The sequence below is a fragment of the Vipera ursinii genome (assembly GCF_947247035.1).
Source record: "Vipera ursinii genome assembly, chromosome: 3".
Lineage (NCBI taxonomy): Eukaryota > Metazoa > Chordata > Lepidosauria > Squamata > Viperidae > Vipera > Vipera ursinii.
The window spans coordinates 78,329,893-78,343,896 of NC_139516.1; the positions used below are offsets into that span (position 1 = coordinate 78,329,893).

At 37.5% G+C, this 14,004-nt stretch overlaps 1 protein-coding gene across 1 annotated transcript; it reads right to left on the minus strand.

Moving 5' to 3' along the window:
* Window positions 1-8,735: 8,735 nt before the first annotated feature.
* On the minus strand, window positions 8,736-9,172 carry LOC310637331 (NADH dehydrogenase [ubiquinone] 1 alpha subcomplex subunit 2-like). Its single transcript, XM_083357692.1, has one exon. The coding sequence runs from the start codon at window positions 9,142-9,144 to the stop codon at window positions 8,839-8,841; it is 306 nt and encodes a 101-aa protein (XP_083213818.1). The 5' UTR covers window positions 9,145-9,172; the 3' UTR covers window positions 8,736-8,838.
* Between the last annotated feature and the right edge of the window lie 4,832 nt (window positions 9,173-14,004).

The window sequence follows — 14,004 nt, forward strand, 5'->3', positions numbered from 1 at the left end:
GTACACACATGCACACTTCATGTAGTATTAGCATGCATGGAATTTTCTCAGATTACCCTGTAATTGCACATTTATTATATCACACCCTTTACATTAAAAGGTGTCTCCTTTCATTCTAATTTTTGTAAAATATTCCTTGCCGTAATGTAGCTAAGTTTTAACAAAGTGGTGATTAGCATAAAATTAAGTAGTATAATATGTCCCTATTTTTAAAAAAGCATTAAAATTAAACGATTCACATAGCATGTGAATACTTAAATCACGTACATTCATAAGCCTAGGTACCGATTACCCCTTTTTTCCAATTCCACTATCAATAATACAATGCTACTGTATTTACATGTTCCTTACAAGTCACCTCAATTTTTTCCTTTCCACTTTCTCTCTTCTCTCATTCTTTCTGAAGAAAAAGTGGTGTTTTTTTTTAAAAGGAGAACTATTAGGACAAAACCTAACCGTAATATTAAAAATGGAAAAGTTGTTAAAATATGTGCTAACCTGATGACACACACACACACCAAAAAATAAGGTTTCTGAGATGCATATAAAATTACTTTACACCATGTCCTTCAAAAAAGTTTAATACATAGTCAGGTCACATTATTGCACATCAAATTCCGAGTGCCTCCAACTGCCAGTAGCAATTATCTGTAAAAGAACATGTTTTCCCCCATGACTAGCTATGAGGGTTTTTGAGTATACCTAAGCATAGCCTTGAGCAAAAGCTCTACAGGGAATACAGTATTTGGAATACAATATTGCATTTGGAAGAATTATCAAGGTTTCTGTGCAATATGTCTAGATACATTTGTACATCTGCTTGAACATACTGATATGTTTATCTGTTGATGTTAATTACATGATATAGCTGTATATAAATGTAAATAGTTCTCCTGAGTCTCTACCAAATGTTGACAAAGAGGTTTAATGAAAAGAATTTTCTCACATTCCTCTCTTTTTTTAAAGCAATAATAATATCCGCAATACTTGGAGTTGTCATTTTACTAAATTGCTTGAACTTGTTTTTTACGGTTGTATTAGATCCTTTCTACAATAATAAATGATTTCTCTTAGCAGACAAAACAGTGGTGACATGGCAAAGTACAGAAGGTTACAACATACCATTAATTTGCTTGTGTTCCAAAAAGAACTTACCGGTATATTGTCACTAACGTGCATTGTAAATAGACAAGATACTCACAGAAGAAGGGCTCTCTCTTTGTGTAGAGCCTCATCCACCACATAAAAATCTAACTTCTCATACTTTAAGCATTAGTTATGGTGATAAAGCTTTCATTATCATTGCATCCATTCAGTGCAATGCAGTGTTTCGGGTCATGACAATGAGCTGAGGCAGACGGGGGAAACGCGAGAAGGTCTTTTTCACTGAAATATGCAGTTTACAATTATTATTATAATTATAAAGAACATTGCTACTTTCCGAATATGAAGTCAAACTGAGTGGCAAAGGATTTCAAATTAACAGAAGCAGTGTTGGTTATAACTCTATTTTGTCGAATCAGTCCATTCTATCTTCACTTGCAAAGCACTTAGAGTCAATTGGATTGAAATGGCATATGAGTCACAGTAATCAATAGATTGAAATACTGTACTAAGCATGAGTAAGATCCTGCTCTGAGTTGAAGGTACAGTTCTTTTTTTTCAGTGAATTATACAAATCAAATGATATACTTGCTGGGAGCTCTGCTTCTCATAAGTTCAGATGACTGATCATCACACTCCCCTAATTTGTACGAGGGACTCAGAGTTATCTGATTGAATTAGACATGGAGAAGCTATGCTACTTTATCTAGTGCTCAGATACTATCCTGTCTTTTAAGCTACCCTTTGAAAAAACATGTGAATAAAGAACACCTCCTCCAAGCCTTACAGGAATCATGTCTTTTGTTTGTTTGTTTGTTTGTTTGTTTGTTTGTTTGTTTGTTTGTTTTTAAGATGTATAAAGGTAAAGGTAAAGGTTCCCCCGCACATGCATGCTAGTCGTTTCTGACTCTAGGGGCCGGTGCTCATCTCCATTTCAAAGCCAAAGAGCCAGTGCTTGTCCGAGGACGTCTCCGTGGTCATGTGGCCAGCATGACTAGACGCCAAAGGCGCACGGAACACTGTTACCTTCCCACCGCAGTGGTCCCTATTTTTCTACTTGCATTTTTACGTGCTTTCGAACTGCTAGGTTGGCAGAAGCTGGGACGAGTAACAGGCACTCACTCTACTACGTGGCACTCGGGATTCGACCCGCCAAACTGCCGACCTTCTGATCAACAAGCTCAGCGTCCTAACCCAAACTCTTACAGCTCTAGGTGGCTTACAAAATGCAATGATAAAGCATTGCAAAAATGCAGAATTGTATCTTCAATAGATAAAGTCTTAGGGGAAAATCAATAGCATATAAAGAATCAATTACCCAGTATCACCCAGGTGAGCCTGGGTCTAGAGCCAGGTTTTAAAAGCTCATTTAAGTTGGGTCAAGGTCTGTGTGGGGGTGGATGGGAAGTATACATTTTAGGGGAAATGGTATTCCATAGGCAGGCAGCTTATAGAGAAGGTCTTCTGAAAGGATTATGAGCTACTTCAAAGTCTGGCCCCATTCATCTGCACATGCCTAGGTATGCCTAGATAGCACTTCCATTGAACCACTTCAAAGAAGAAAAACAACAACAGCTGTGCATGAACAGACATGCAGTCAGCTGGGAACAGCCTTTGAAGCAGCTGAAACTTCCAAAGGACGCATGTGTTTTTAACCCTTACAGGTGGAATATATCTGCCCTTCTTATACTGAACTCTGGGCAGGTCCCAACATCAATAATAAATCATAGAATTTTGCAAAGGGTCAAACATTTTACACAATCCTAATACTAAACCATATTTTTCATTATTAGTTAAGACTTTTGTAGGCTCAGGGAATGCATGGAGAAGGATTCACGGAATCCTCCATATGGTTTTTAGAAACATATAAGGTGGCCTTACCATCAGAGAGTTGGCATATAAATTTAAAAAATAAATAAATAACAGATGCCATGCTTCTACCTGGGAGTTCTTAGAATTCAGGAGAGGTTCTAATTGGGTAATTCTCTCAGTATGTAGGAGATATATGCTTACAGAACTTGCAAAGGTCTAGTTCAGGGGTGTCAAACTGCCAGCCCGTGGGCTGGATGCATCATAGCAAAACTGCACCCAGCCCATTGCAATACATCGCAAAACATCATGTGACGTTGCGAGTTTGACACCCCTGGTCTAGCTGATGTTTGTCAGGGGAGAGAAGAAACAGGCCATCATTGAGCAATGAGAAGAACTAGTCCATATCATCTTGAGAACCTTTTTTATGTTCATTAGATACATATAGAAGAGTTCATATACATATCCTTTGCATCATGTATAATGAAGATTTCATTCAGAATTAATTTTATCTGAACTTTATTTGCATGTCTCAAATTAAAAAGTACAAAATCTGAACTGAAACTGTGGATTCCAAATTTCAAAACTGCAGTACAGTTTCCAGTTCAAAAAACAAAGTAAAATATAAATGTATATTTAAAGAAAGCATGTATTGGAAATACCTATAAAAGGGAATATGCAAAACAAATCTGAAGTCAGGAAAGCAGGAAACTACTAAATTTACTTTCCTGGCCATCAAGCATTAATTTGAAGCATTGAATATAGTCCAGGTATAGAAGCTCTATCAATATAGGCTCTTTACTGGGAGCATGGTAAAGATTTCAAAATATTATATGGAAAAGGTCTGTTTATATTCTCAGAAATATACTGTACATGGGGCAGCGGATGCAAGAGTGCAAACACACACAGTTCCCTGAAGATTATTCGGTTTCCTCTAATTCTTGACTCCTATATTCTGACTGCCTGATCAGAGGGAATTAGCCTGCCCTGATGACACTATAGAATATTGTAACTACAGTATAATTACAGCATAAAGAAACTGTTTTTGTTTGAATACATCTGTAATGAGACATAAGTGTTCTTTCTAAGATATCATTATTCTGCTGAACACTGCTGTCTTACCAAAGGTGACCTTTTATAGTTTTGAAGAAAAGAAGTAGGTCTTCTATATAATTATGATTCTCGTAAAATAAGTTGACATAACTACTTGAGAGCTTTCATCTAATTTGGAGAAGCATTATTGGGAATGGGGGAGACAAGAATCAAAAGCAGTGAATGAGGCCAGAGCAAAAATCAAATATGCATTTAATATGCATTCAGACTAAATATAGGTAATGTTATTATTGCCTAGATGTGTCCTTGATCATTTCTTCTTTCTATCCCATTAAAACAGTTCTGATAATTTTTGGAAAACTTGGTATGTCAGACTTAAGTCTTTGAAGGACCCTGTGTGACTTTTGGATATGATGTAAATGAAGCCACTAGTACAGTAGTACAGAGAATAAAGTTCCCTGTGATATTTTGATTAACAAAGTGGTGATGAAAAAACCATCAATCACCTAGTTAGGTGATGAAACCATCAATCAATTTGTAGCAAGATGAAAAACTAAACAACACTCAGAAAGTGGTCCTTGGGGGTTCCCCCTTCAAATTGGAGGTTGGGGGTGGATCTCAAATGAGATATCACTACATTGCTCTGGGCTCCAGGATCTTCATTATTTTTATCAATAATTTTGCTGTGTTGTAGTGGAAGGAATTGAATTGACCAACACAGGTCAAAGACAACTAATTTTTATGAATCAGCTGTAAAGAATATTGACAACACTCCAGCTGACAAATGTAGTTCCTTCCAGAGTAGAGATGGGCCAAAAGATATTATTAATGCACAATGCCCAGAAGCATAAGAGATTGTAATGAAAGTGAAATCAAATCCTTGTGTAGTTTAAGTTTGACATAGAATTAGTGGAGAGAGCTAATATATCAGGTGGCAAGAATAGCATTCAAAATTATTTTAGTAGAAAAGCAAACTAAGATGAAGGGAACATAGTCAACACATTTAGCAGAGACATACATAGAGATCCAGGATGCAGTACATGAAAAAGATCTAAGGAAGGGAAGGGAAGGGAAGGGAAGGGAAGGGAAGGGAAGGGAAGGGAAGGGAAGGGAAGGGAAGGGAAGGGAAGGGAAGGGAAGGGAAGGGTTTCCCTTGGAGGGAAGATTTCTTTCATTTTTAATCTTTAAACTTTCATGAATTGGGATAAAGTTTAGTAAGCAACCTAAATAGATCCAATATTCCATAGTCAAGTGGCTGACTATTTCTTAGTCCCAATCCAACTTTTTATCACATGCTATCACTCATTATCACTGGAAGTCCAGTTCTGGCGATCCTATTTTAAATATGACTATGAAAAAAACTAGAGTTAATTCAGAAGAGAATAGTAATCAGTGTGGGTGAGGATAAGGAAAGATGCACCAAAAAAGATGTTGGGAACTTAGCATGCTCAACCTAGAGTTGATGGGAATCTGGAAATAAGCAAATACAGTACTTGAGGAGGCAGAAAAAAAGGTGCCAACCTTTTCTCTGCTGCTGTAGAATGCAGTGCTTTATGCTGAAGGTTAGAGAAATGTATTAATAGCAAGACCAGATGGGCAATATCTAGGGCAGTGGTAGACACTCCACACACACACACACACACACACAGAGAGAGAGAGAGAGAGAGAGAGAGAGAGAGAGAGAGAGAGATACTAGAAATCTGGGGAAAGTACATATTAAGCGGGAAGTTGCATTAGATGGCCAAAAAGCCCCCTCCAAATCTCAATTTATTATCAACACTACAGAAAAAAATATTTATATTGCACCCTGACCAAAATTCACACCACACCGAATGCATTTTCTGCCACCCCCTTCTTGTATTTTTGCAAATAGATGCCATTTATCTGACTGGATTCCTGTCTCATCTTTCTTCTACATATTACAGCTAATTAGAACCCCCCATTGAGAAACAGTCCACTGATAGAAAAAGTAGTTAGATAAGATCTACATTAACAAATGTAGTTCATTTAATATCATTTGTAGTACTGCATTATTAATAATACATAATTACCCTGGGCAAGTTAGAAAGAAAAGAAAACTATACTTTACTGTCTCGGCCTTTACAAAGGAGAGTTGTATTTGACAGAATAAAACAGTTCCTCTCTGCAGGTAGCCATCCATCAAAAAGCTTTACATGTCAAACTATTTTATTAACTTTTTACATTGAAAGAAGACATGCATTTTTTAAAAAATGCTCTTTTTTATGACCACAACATCTGCTTCTTCCTAGTCCCAGGAGGGTGTGAAATTTAAGAACTTTTCCAAATCTGAAAACATATCCTCTATGTGTGTGTATAATAATGGACTGTGAAATGGATGGGTTTTTTTTTCCTTTTTAGATTAAGAAGTTTCTACACCTATCTGCTCCCTGATCCTTGTACTTGGTATGAGAAAACTTGTTTTATATATTATTTTGTGCAGGCTTATTTCTCAGTGGCATCTGATAGTCATTTAGGAAACTGCAATTCAGGAAGTGTTCTTAAATTAAATCTCACAAATAGGGAAGGAAAAACTGGAGTAAAGCACTTTTGTGCCTAATATAGTATAGCAACATTTTATTATAAAAATGTATTTGTGTCAGCAATGTACATTATGAAAGAGAGGGACTTGGAATAATAATCACATAAACAGCATAAATAGTGACCCCAAAATTTACTGAATACAGTTTTTTAATGTGGCATAGTTATTAATTATGATCATGCACCATCAAGTCAATATCAACTCAAAAACCACATAGTCAACTCAAAAACCACATAGATTTTTCACCAGGATGATGTGCAAGCTGATCTAACAGTGCACACATCGTTGCTACAGTTTGAGACTATCTACTTTGCTGCTGATAGTCCTCTATCCTCTTTCCTTCCACCATTCCCAGCTTGAGAGTCTTCTCCTGAGAGCTAAGTCTTTGTATAAGTGTCTGAAGGAGAATAATTAAAACCTGTGACAACTCTGAGTTGATTTTTTTTCCTATGATACATTTGCTTGCTTTCTTGGCTGATTGTGATATTCTCAGGAGTTTCTCCAAAACCAACAACTTCAACAACTAAAAAAATAAGAAAAAAAAACCTTTCAAAAGATCTCAGAATTCAGAAGGATGTTCTGTCCTTAGCATGGTATGCTAAAGGAAGCCAGTTGATGAATATTGATTGTTTTTTTTTTTAAAAAAAATCAAAGATGGAAGGTCTATACTAAATTCTATACAGTAGGGAGGTCAATATCCAAAATATCGTAGAAGATATTCCTTGCTTACAGAAACCTTGAGGACTAGAAGTTGAAGTCAGATCCTCATTCTGGCCATTAAGAGGCTATAGAAGTTGATGGAATATCTACAGAAATATGGGAAGCAATAAAAGAAGAATTGACAAAGGTTCTAACCAAATTATACCAGCAAATCTGGAAACAAAATAGTGGCCAACAAGTTAGAAAAGGTCAGTCTACATATCTACATCAAAGAAAAAAACTTAACAGAGTTTGGAAATTATCCAATCTTCCTCTCAACAGACATACATACAATTCTAATCAAACCTCTCTAATTCCCTTCTCTCTATAACTTTTTTTTTCTAAATGTCAAAACTGTAAGTCACACTATCATTTTCTTTTTTACACAAAATGTCCAAAAGGGGTTTCCAGAATCAAAGAAGGTAATTTGGCCATCTCAGCAAATTCTGTCAGTTTCACCAACCATTCCTCCATGATGGGTAATCTGATTTTTTCCTTCTTTGAGCATATAATACTCATGCCGTAGTAATCCTAGATTGAAATAATCTTCCATTTCTCTTTTCTAACTGTGTATCCATCAGTCCTAAAAGAAAAAAAATGGCTTCAATTGAATATTGATTTTTAAAATCCTCTATATCAATGTGTATATTTTAATCCAAATTCCCCTTTAGCTTTTTTAAAACATAAAATGATAAAATGATAAAATGTCCCTTCTTTGTTCTTCACATTCCCAACATATATTTGGAATGAATTTATACATTCTAGATAATTTCTGTGGCATCATGTATCAGTCATACATCATTTTATAAATATTCTTGTTAATATTGTAGCACAATATAAATTTCAACCCTTTGGCCACATATTTTTTCCCACTGACTCAGCTCTATATTATAACCCAAAATTCTTAGGCCACTGTATCATGTGTTCTTTGACCTGTTCTTCTTCCAATTCAAATTTCAAAAAAAGAATTATACATTTTAGAAATTACATATGTATCATTGGTACACAATTGTATTTCAAATGCTGTGTTAGCTCAACTATCTCCAATTTTGTAAGCCACCTAGAGTTGCTTTACTGGTGAGATGGAAAAAAATAATAAATAAATATGTAAATAAACAAATAACTGTATGTTATTCTCTACTGTTTCCATCTTTGGCATTCTGATCACCAGTGCTTTTTTTGTAAAAGAAAAAGGTGCCGGAACTCACACATGTCATACAACCCGCCTTGTCTACCCTACAAGGTTCCATCCAAAACAGGTGCCGGAACTCCGTTCTGAGTGTTCTATGAGAAAAAAAGCCCTGCTGATCACCAACCACAAACAGCATATCTTGCCTACATGTTCTGTGGAATTTGACCATACCCATCAACATTCTCTTCTTGTCCATCAGTGGCTGAAGCACAAATTCAGATAATTAATATAATTGTCAAGCTTTACTGATATTATTTATCACTGGTTGCATTCTGCCTGAATACTATCCTATTTGTTGTGACTATGAAATACTTTTTTTTCATTGTACACGACTTTATTTTAGATCATAATTAATTACATGGAAATTACAAATGAATATATATATAGTGTTTTAGAATTAAACACGAATATAGGATTATCTTCATATTTTGCTATTAACAGCATTCTCCAAGGCTTTGGCAACTTGGTCCACATTTAGGTTACTCAGTGACACATTCTTTTCTAGGCCAAAGGCATATCTAGCCCAAAGCATAGGATGAACATTGGAGCACTCTCTGATCAAGATGGGGAAGTCTGGATTTGCCTTCTTCAATGTGACATAGTGCTGTTCAATGAAATCTCGGACTCCCTGACTAGCCGCCGAGTGTTGGCAAAGGTGGATCCGAATTTCTTTGAGATTCTGGGCAAGGTTGCCCCCGACGGTTCGGACAACTGCGGCGGCCGCCATGCTGACCGCCAGCCCCGACGTCCAGCGGGCCGTGACTATGAAATACTTTAATAAAAGTGCATTTAAAAATGTTGATTTTTCTTCCCTAAGTGAAAAAAAACAGTGTGACCTTCTGACTGAAAGTGTCCAATACCTGTTCATTTCATTTCACCGATGTCTCAAAAGTCAATGTGTAATTGGGCAATTTCATCTTTCATCATATTGACTTTTCCCTCATTCATACTTACATTCCTTGTTCCCACTATAATTTTGCCTTTACAGCTTTAAATTCTGTTTTCCTACATATTGGCATCAACAACTAGATGTGTGAATGTTTTAATCTAACCATGTTTTAAACTCTATTAGTACAAAAGAGCCTCATCTCTTCCTCAGTAGCATGTTGAGTGTCATCTGACCTGAAGAGCCATTAGCCAGAATTATACTGTCAATCATTTTATATTTTCCATCAATGTGTTTTTCTTGATCAAAATTCAGAAGTGATTTACCATTCCCTTCTCCCTTGCAGTAGAAATTGGTGCTCTTACCATTGTCACTAAAGTCATTATTCACCTCCAACATCCTCCTACTCTATATCACTACTGCCCAATGTCAGTGCCTGCTTGTTTTAGCTGGACAGCTGGGATAACTATCATGCCTTGGATGACCCTGCTGGGTTTATATACTCCTGACATTCTTTTCTCATTTCTCCAAGAAACTCTCTTCAACCACCATGATGAGACAACATGCAGGACTAAAGAAGGGTGACTATTCATTTTGAAGCCCAATTTTTGACCAATATCAATCTTTTATATGGGCAGCATGGTGGCCTAAAGGTGGAGCTTTTGCCTTGCAATCAGGAAATGAGAATTTGATCCTAAATATTTTTCTCTAGGCGCAAAGAGAAAATATCTTCTGTGAACTCTGCATAGGCGTCAGGAAGGGCATCCAGCCAGTAACTGCTCAGCTCTATTCAGTTGCCCCCAACTCCACCCTGTTGCAAGTGATTACGGGGTGATTAAAAGAAAAAAGCAATCTGTTATAAATGTACTATTAAGAGGAGAAACAGGAAGGTCAGACACCAAATAGTTTATACCCATAACATGAACTTGTGCACTTAAGCATGTGGCAGGACAAGTCATCATCATCCTTTCCTAGCCTGGATATACATGCCATTCTTAGTTGTCCTGATGAGGATCTTACAGTTACAAACAAGTATCCTGGAAGCTAGGAAATCACTATTTGGAACTACAGTATTGAACTTTAGCCATCATTTAGCCTAATCCAATGTTTCTTGGTTCCAAATTTCTGCTTGAATTTTCTGCAAGTGATTTTGTGTATGTACCAGCTGCTGGGAGATAGAATGGGGGCACTGATATAGAGCCATTCATATCCTATTTTCTAACGAATCTAGCTCATGCCTTTAATAGGCAGCAGATTCAGATAAATCCAAAACCATCTTTGCCACAGGTGACCCTGATCAAAAACCCAAAATGAAAGTAAATGATAAAAGAAATGTAAAAAGTGTTCTTTTCTAAAAAGAAAAAAATGAAGTATCATAGATAGACAAATAATGAAAAGCTTGTGCGTATTAAAATGCAAAGTATATCTGCACTGTGAACAGAAAGAAGAAACAAAGATAGAAAGTAAATATTTAAGATCGTCAGCCAGGATAACAGTTTGAGATGAAAAGCAAAGAGGTTCACTGTTCTCCAAGAGATGGTGAGAAAGTGATTGTGCATGCCCTGAATATATTAGCCTGGAGAGAAATATCAAACTTATTTAGGAAGTTCAACTAATATGGTCTACTAAACATGAGGTGGTGAATGAATTATTCTTTGTGATACTGTTAACAACTGCCTTGGCCCAAGTCAATGGGGTTTCACTGAGATATCTAAGATGATCAAAGGCCCGGAGACCAAAACATATGGAGAATGGCTGCGGGTTTGGCTAGTCTAAAGAAAAGAAGAAAAAGGGGACACATGATAGCAGTATTCCAGTATTTGAGGGGCTGCCACAAGGCAGAGGGGGTCAGGTTGTTCACCAGAGCACCAGGGGGAAGGACGAGAAACAATGGTTAGAAACTGATCAAAGAGAGAAGCAACCTAGTATTAAGGAGAAACTTCCTGACAGTGAGGACAATCAACCAGTGGAACAGCTTACCCCCAGAAATTGTGGGCACTCCATCACAGCAAGTTTTTAAGAAGAGACTGGACAATCACCTGTCTGAGATGGTATAGGTTCTCCTGCTTGAGCAGAGGGCTGGACTGGAAGATCTCCAAGTTCCTTCCAGATCTATTCTATTCTATTCTAACTGAGGTTTGGCCTTAAAGTTGTTAAAGGTTGCAGGTCCCTTTGGAAGACCAGTTTTCCATCAACAGCATACTTTTGGAATGATTCTCCATGCTTTTACTTTTTTCAAGGAATGACCAATCCTCAGGACTATAACTAGGTGAGGCTATGGGACAAGATTAGGAAGAAGGGCAGACACAGAGACCCAGTTGGTGATGGGAGATAACTAGCTAGGCATCTACACAATTCCCATTCTGGACTTTAAAACATGTTTGTGTGCAAGCATGCACTTCCATGATTTTGGCTAGAGAATAAACCAAAGCAGGTTAAAAAAAAAGTCTTTAAAAATACATAAGAAAAAAGAAGAGAATGTAGGAAAATGTGAAAACAATATAAGAAAAATGTAGTTTCTTATGTAGGATAACTCATGGCTCAGATAACATAATTAACCACAGAAGTGCTCCATATTCCTGCTTCATTCAAATTCAGCAGGAAGGAAAGAGCAATAAAAAATAACTGAAATAGTTTAACTTAGCTTTATATCTTTATTTAATATATATCTTTATTTAATCTTTATTTAATTTATGCCTGTATCTTCCAATCAGCAGTAATAGAAAAGGCAATAAATATCCATGGATTATTTTTCCTGTAACCCAAAACATGGGAGTACACTTTAGATTTAGCAGAATCTTGAACCAAAAATAGGCAGATACGAACAAATTCAGGAGATGTCACCAGACATCAAACAGATAAAGGAAATTTGAATTATCTTTTAAACAAATAAAGGGTATTCAGAGTCTGAACAATAATGAAGTATAGACTATACATTGTAGAGAACTGGTGTGTCTATTTAGAATGTAATTAAATGGCTATGATAGACAGACCTGATATCTTTGCAAAAAATACAAAGTACAGAATCCTCATCTAATGAAAATATTTCATCAAGCAAAGCATAATAAGCAGTATTAAAACTAATATTAGTGACATTTCATATATCTTGGCAGAGACTAGGGAACAGGTTTTGTTTGAACTCCACTGTCCTTTTTATTAGATTTTTTTCCCCAGAATTAATTTATTTCCTTGTATTTCTCATTACGTTTTTATTGCATTTGACGAACAATAGCGAAGCCTAATTTAACACCTGTAAATTCCCAAGGACATTAATGAAAGATTGCATGCTGCATTGAGTAAGTGTCTAATTTACAACTGAAAGGTTGTGAGTTCAAATCCTATCGGACTTGTATGTATTAACGTTTCTATTAACTCCTTCCCCTCATCTGTATGATTTTAGATTTAATCAAGTCCTTTCAAGAATTTTGAAAATTAAAGGATGTATCCACCAAAGGAATTCACTCTACTTTAATAGATGTTCTGAAAATATTCACAGATCGATTTAATAAATGTGGGTGACCCTTCCTCAGAGTTCAAAGTAGATTGACTACTCTACTTCAACACCATGGGAGAAAACAAACTCAAAAAGTAATTGAGGATGAAGCATTATGTGTTATACAGCAGCAAAATATTTTAGAGAAGAAAAAAATGCTTGTTCAACATGCCATTCTTCTACATCAGACATGTCAAACACAAGGCCCGGGGGCCGGATCCGGCCCGCGAAGTGGTTTCATGCGGCCCGCGAAGCCATCCTGGAAACAGTGAGGGAACGGCCCCCAATGCCTTGGCCCTGGCCCAGAGACCCTCCTTCTGCCAGAGACCCTCAGATCTGTCCCACTCCTGCCCAGGCCCCCATAGGCACCCTTGATGCCAAGGATGTAGAGCTGGCCATGCCCACCCAGTAGGCCATACGCACTCTAGCCACGCCCACCCAGTAGGCCATGCCCACCCTGGCCACACCCACCCGGCCCCCTGAGGGCAACCGCAATGCTGATGCGGCCCTCAATGAAATTGAGTTTGACACCCCTGTTCTACATCTAGCATCAAGAGATGTGATGGCTCAGTGGTTAGAATGCAGTATTGCAGGCTAATTCTGCCTACTGCCAGCTCAAGGTTGACCCAGCCTTCCATCCTTCAGAGGTTGGTAAAATGGGAACTCAGATGGTTGGGGGCAATATGCTGACTCTGTAAACTGCTTAGAGGGCGCTGTAAAGCACAGTGAAGCAGCATATAACTCTTAGTGCTATTGCTATCGCTATCACAAAAGCAATGACAGAAACTTAAAACACGGGCACATTCTCAAAATTTGTCTTACTAGAACCCACATCAATAGAGTAGAATCTTTGTCATTCTGGAGAACTCTGTTTCCTGAACTGGCCTACCTCAAAGGGCTGGCCTTCTTTCTGTGATAAGAAGGAAAGGACATTTCTGGGCTATAATGGGGAGCAGCTGGCCCTGTAATCAAAAGCCAGCCTGATGAGGTAGAAGTGATCACTTGACTCTTGAGAGGGGGGGAAATGTGACATATTTTGTGGAAAATTTGAGGGGTGGTTTTGCTAGAGCATGGACCAGTACTGGGCTGTGGCATGCCAGCAACCGGTCCACAGAAACAAGCAAAGACCCATCCACGGGATGCAGGCAGCACACAAAACCACACACCCTCCGGTCCATGGAAAAACCTCTCTCCACGGAACCAGTCCA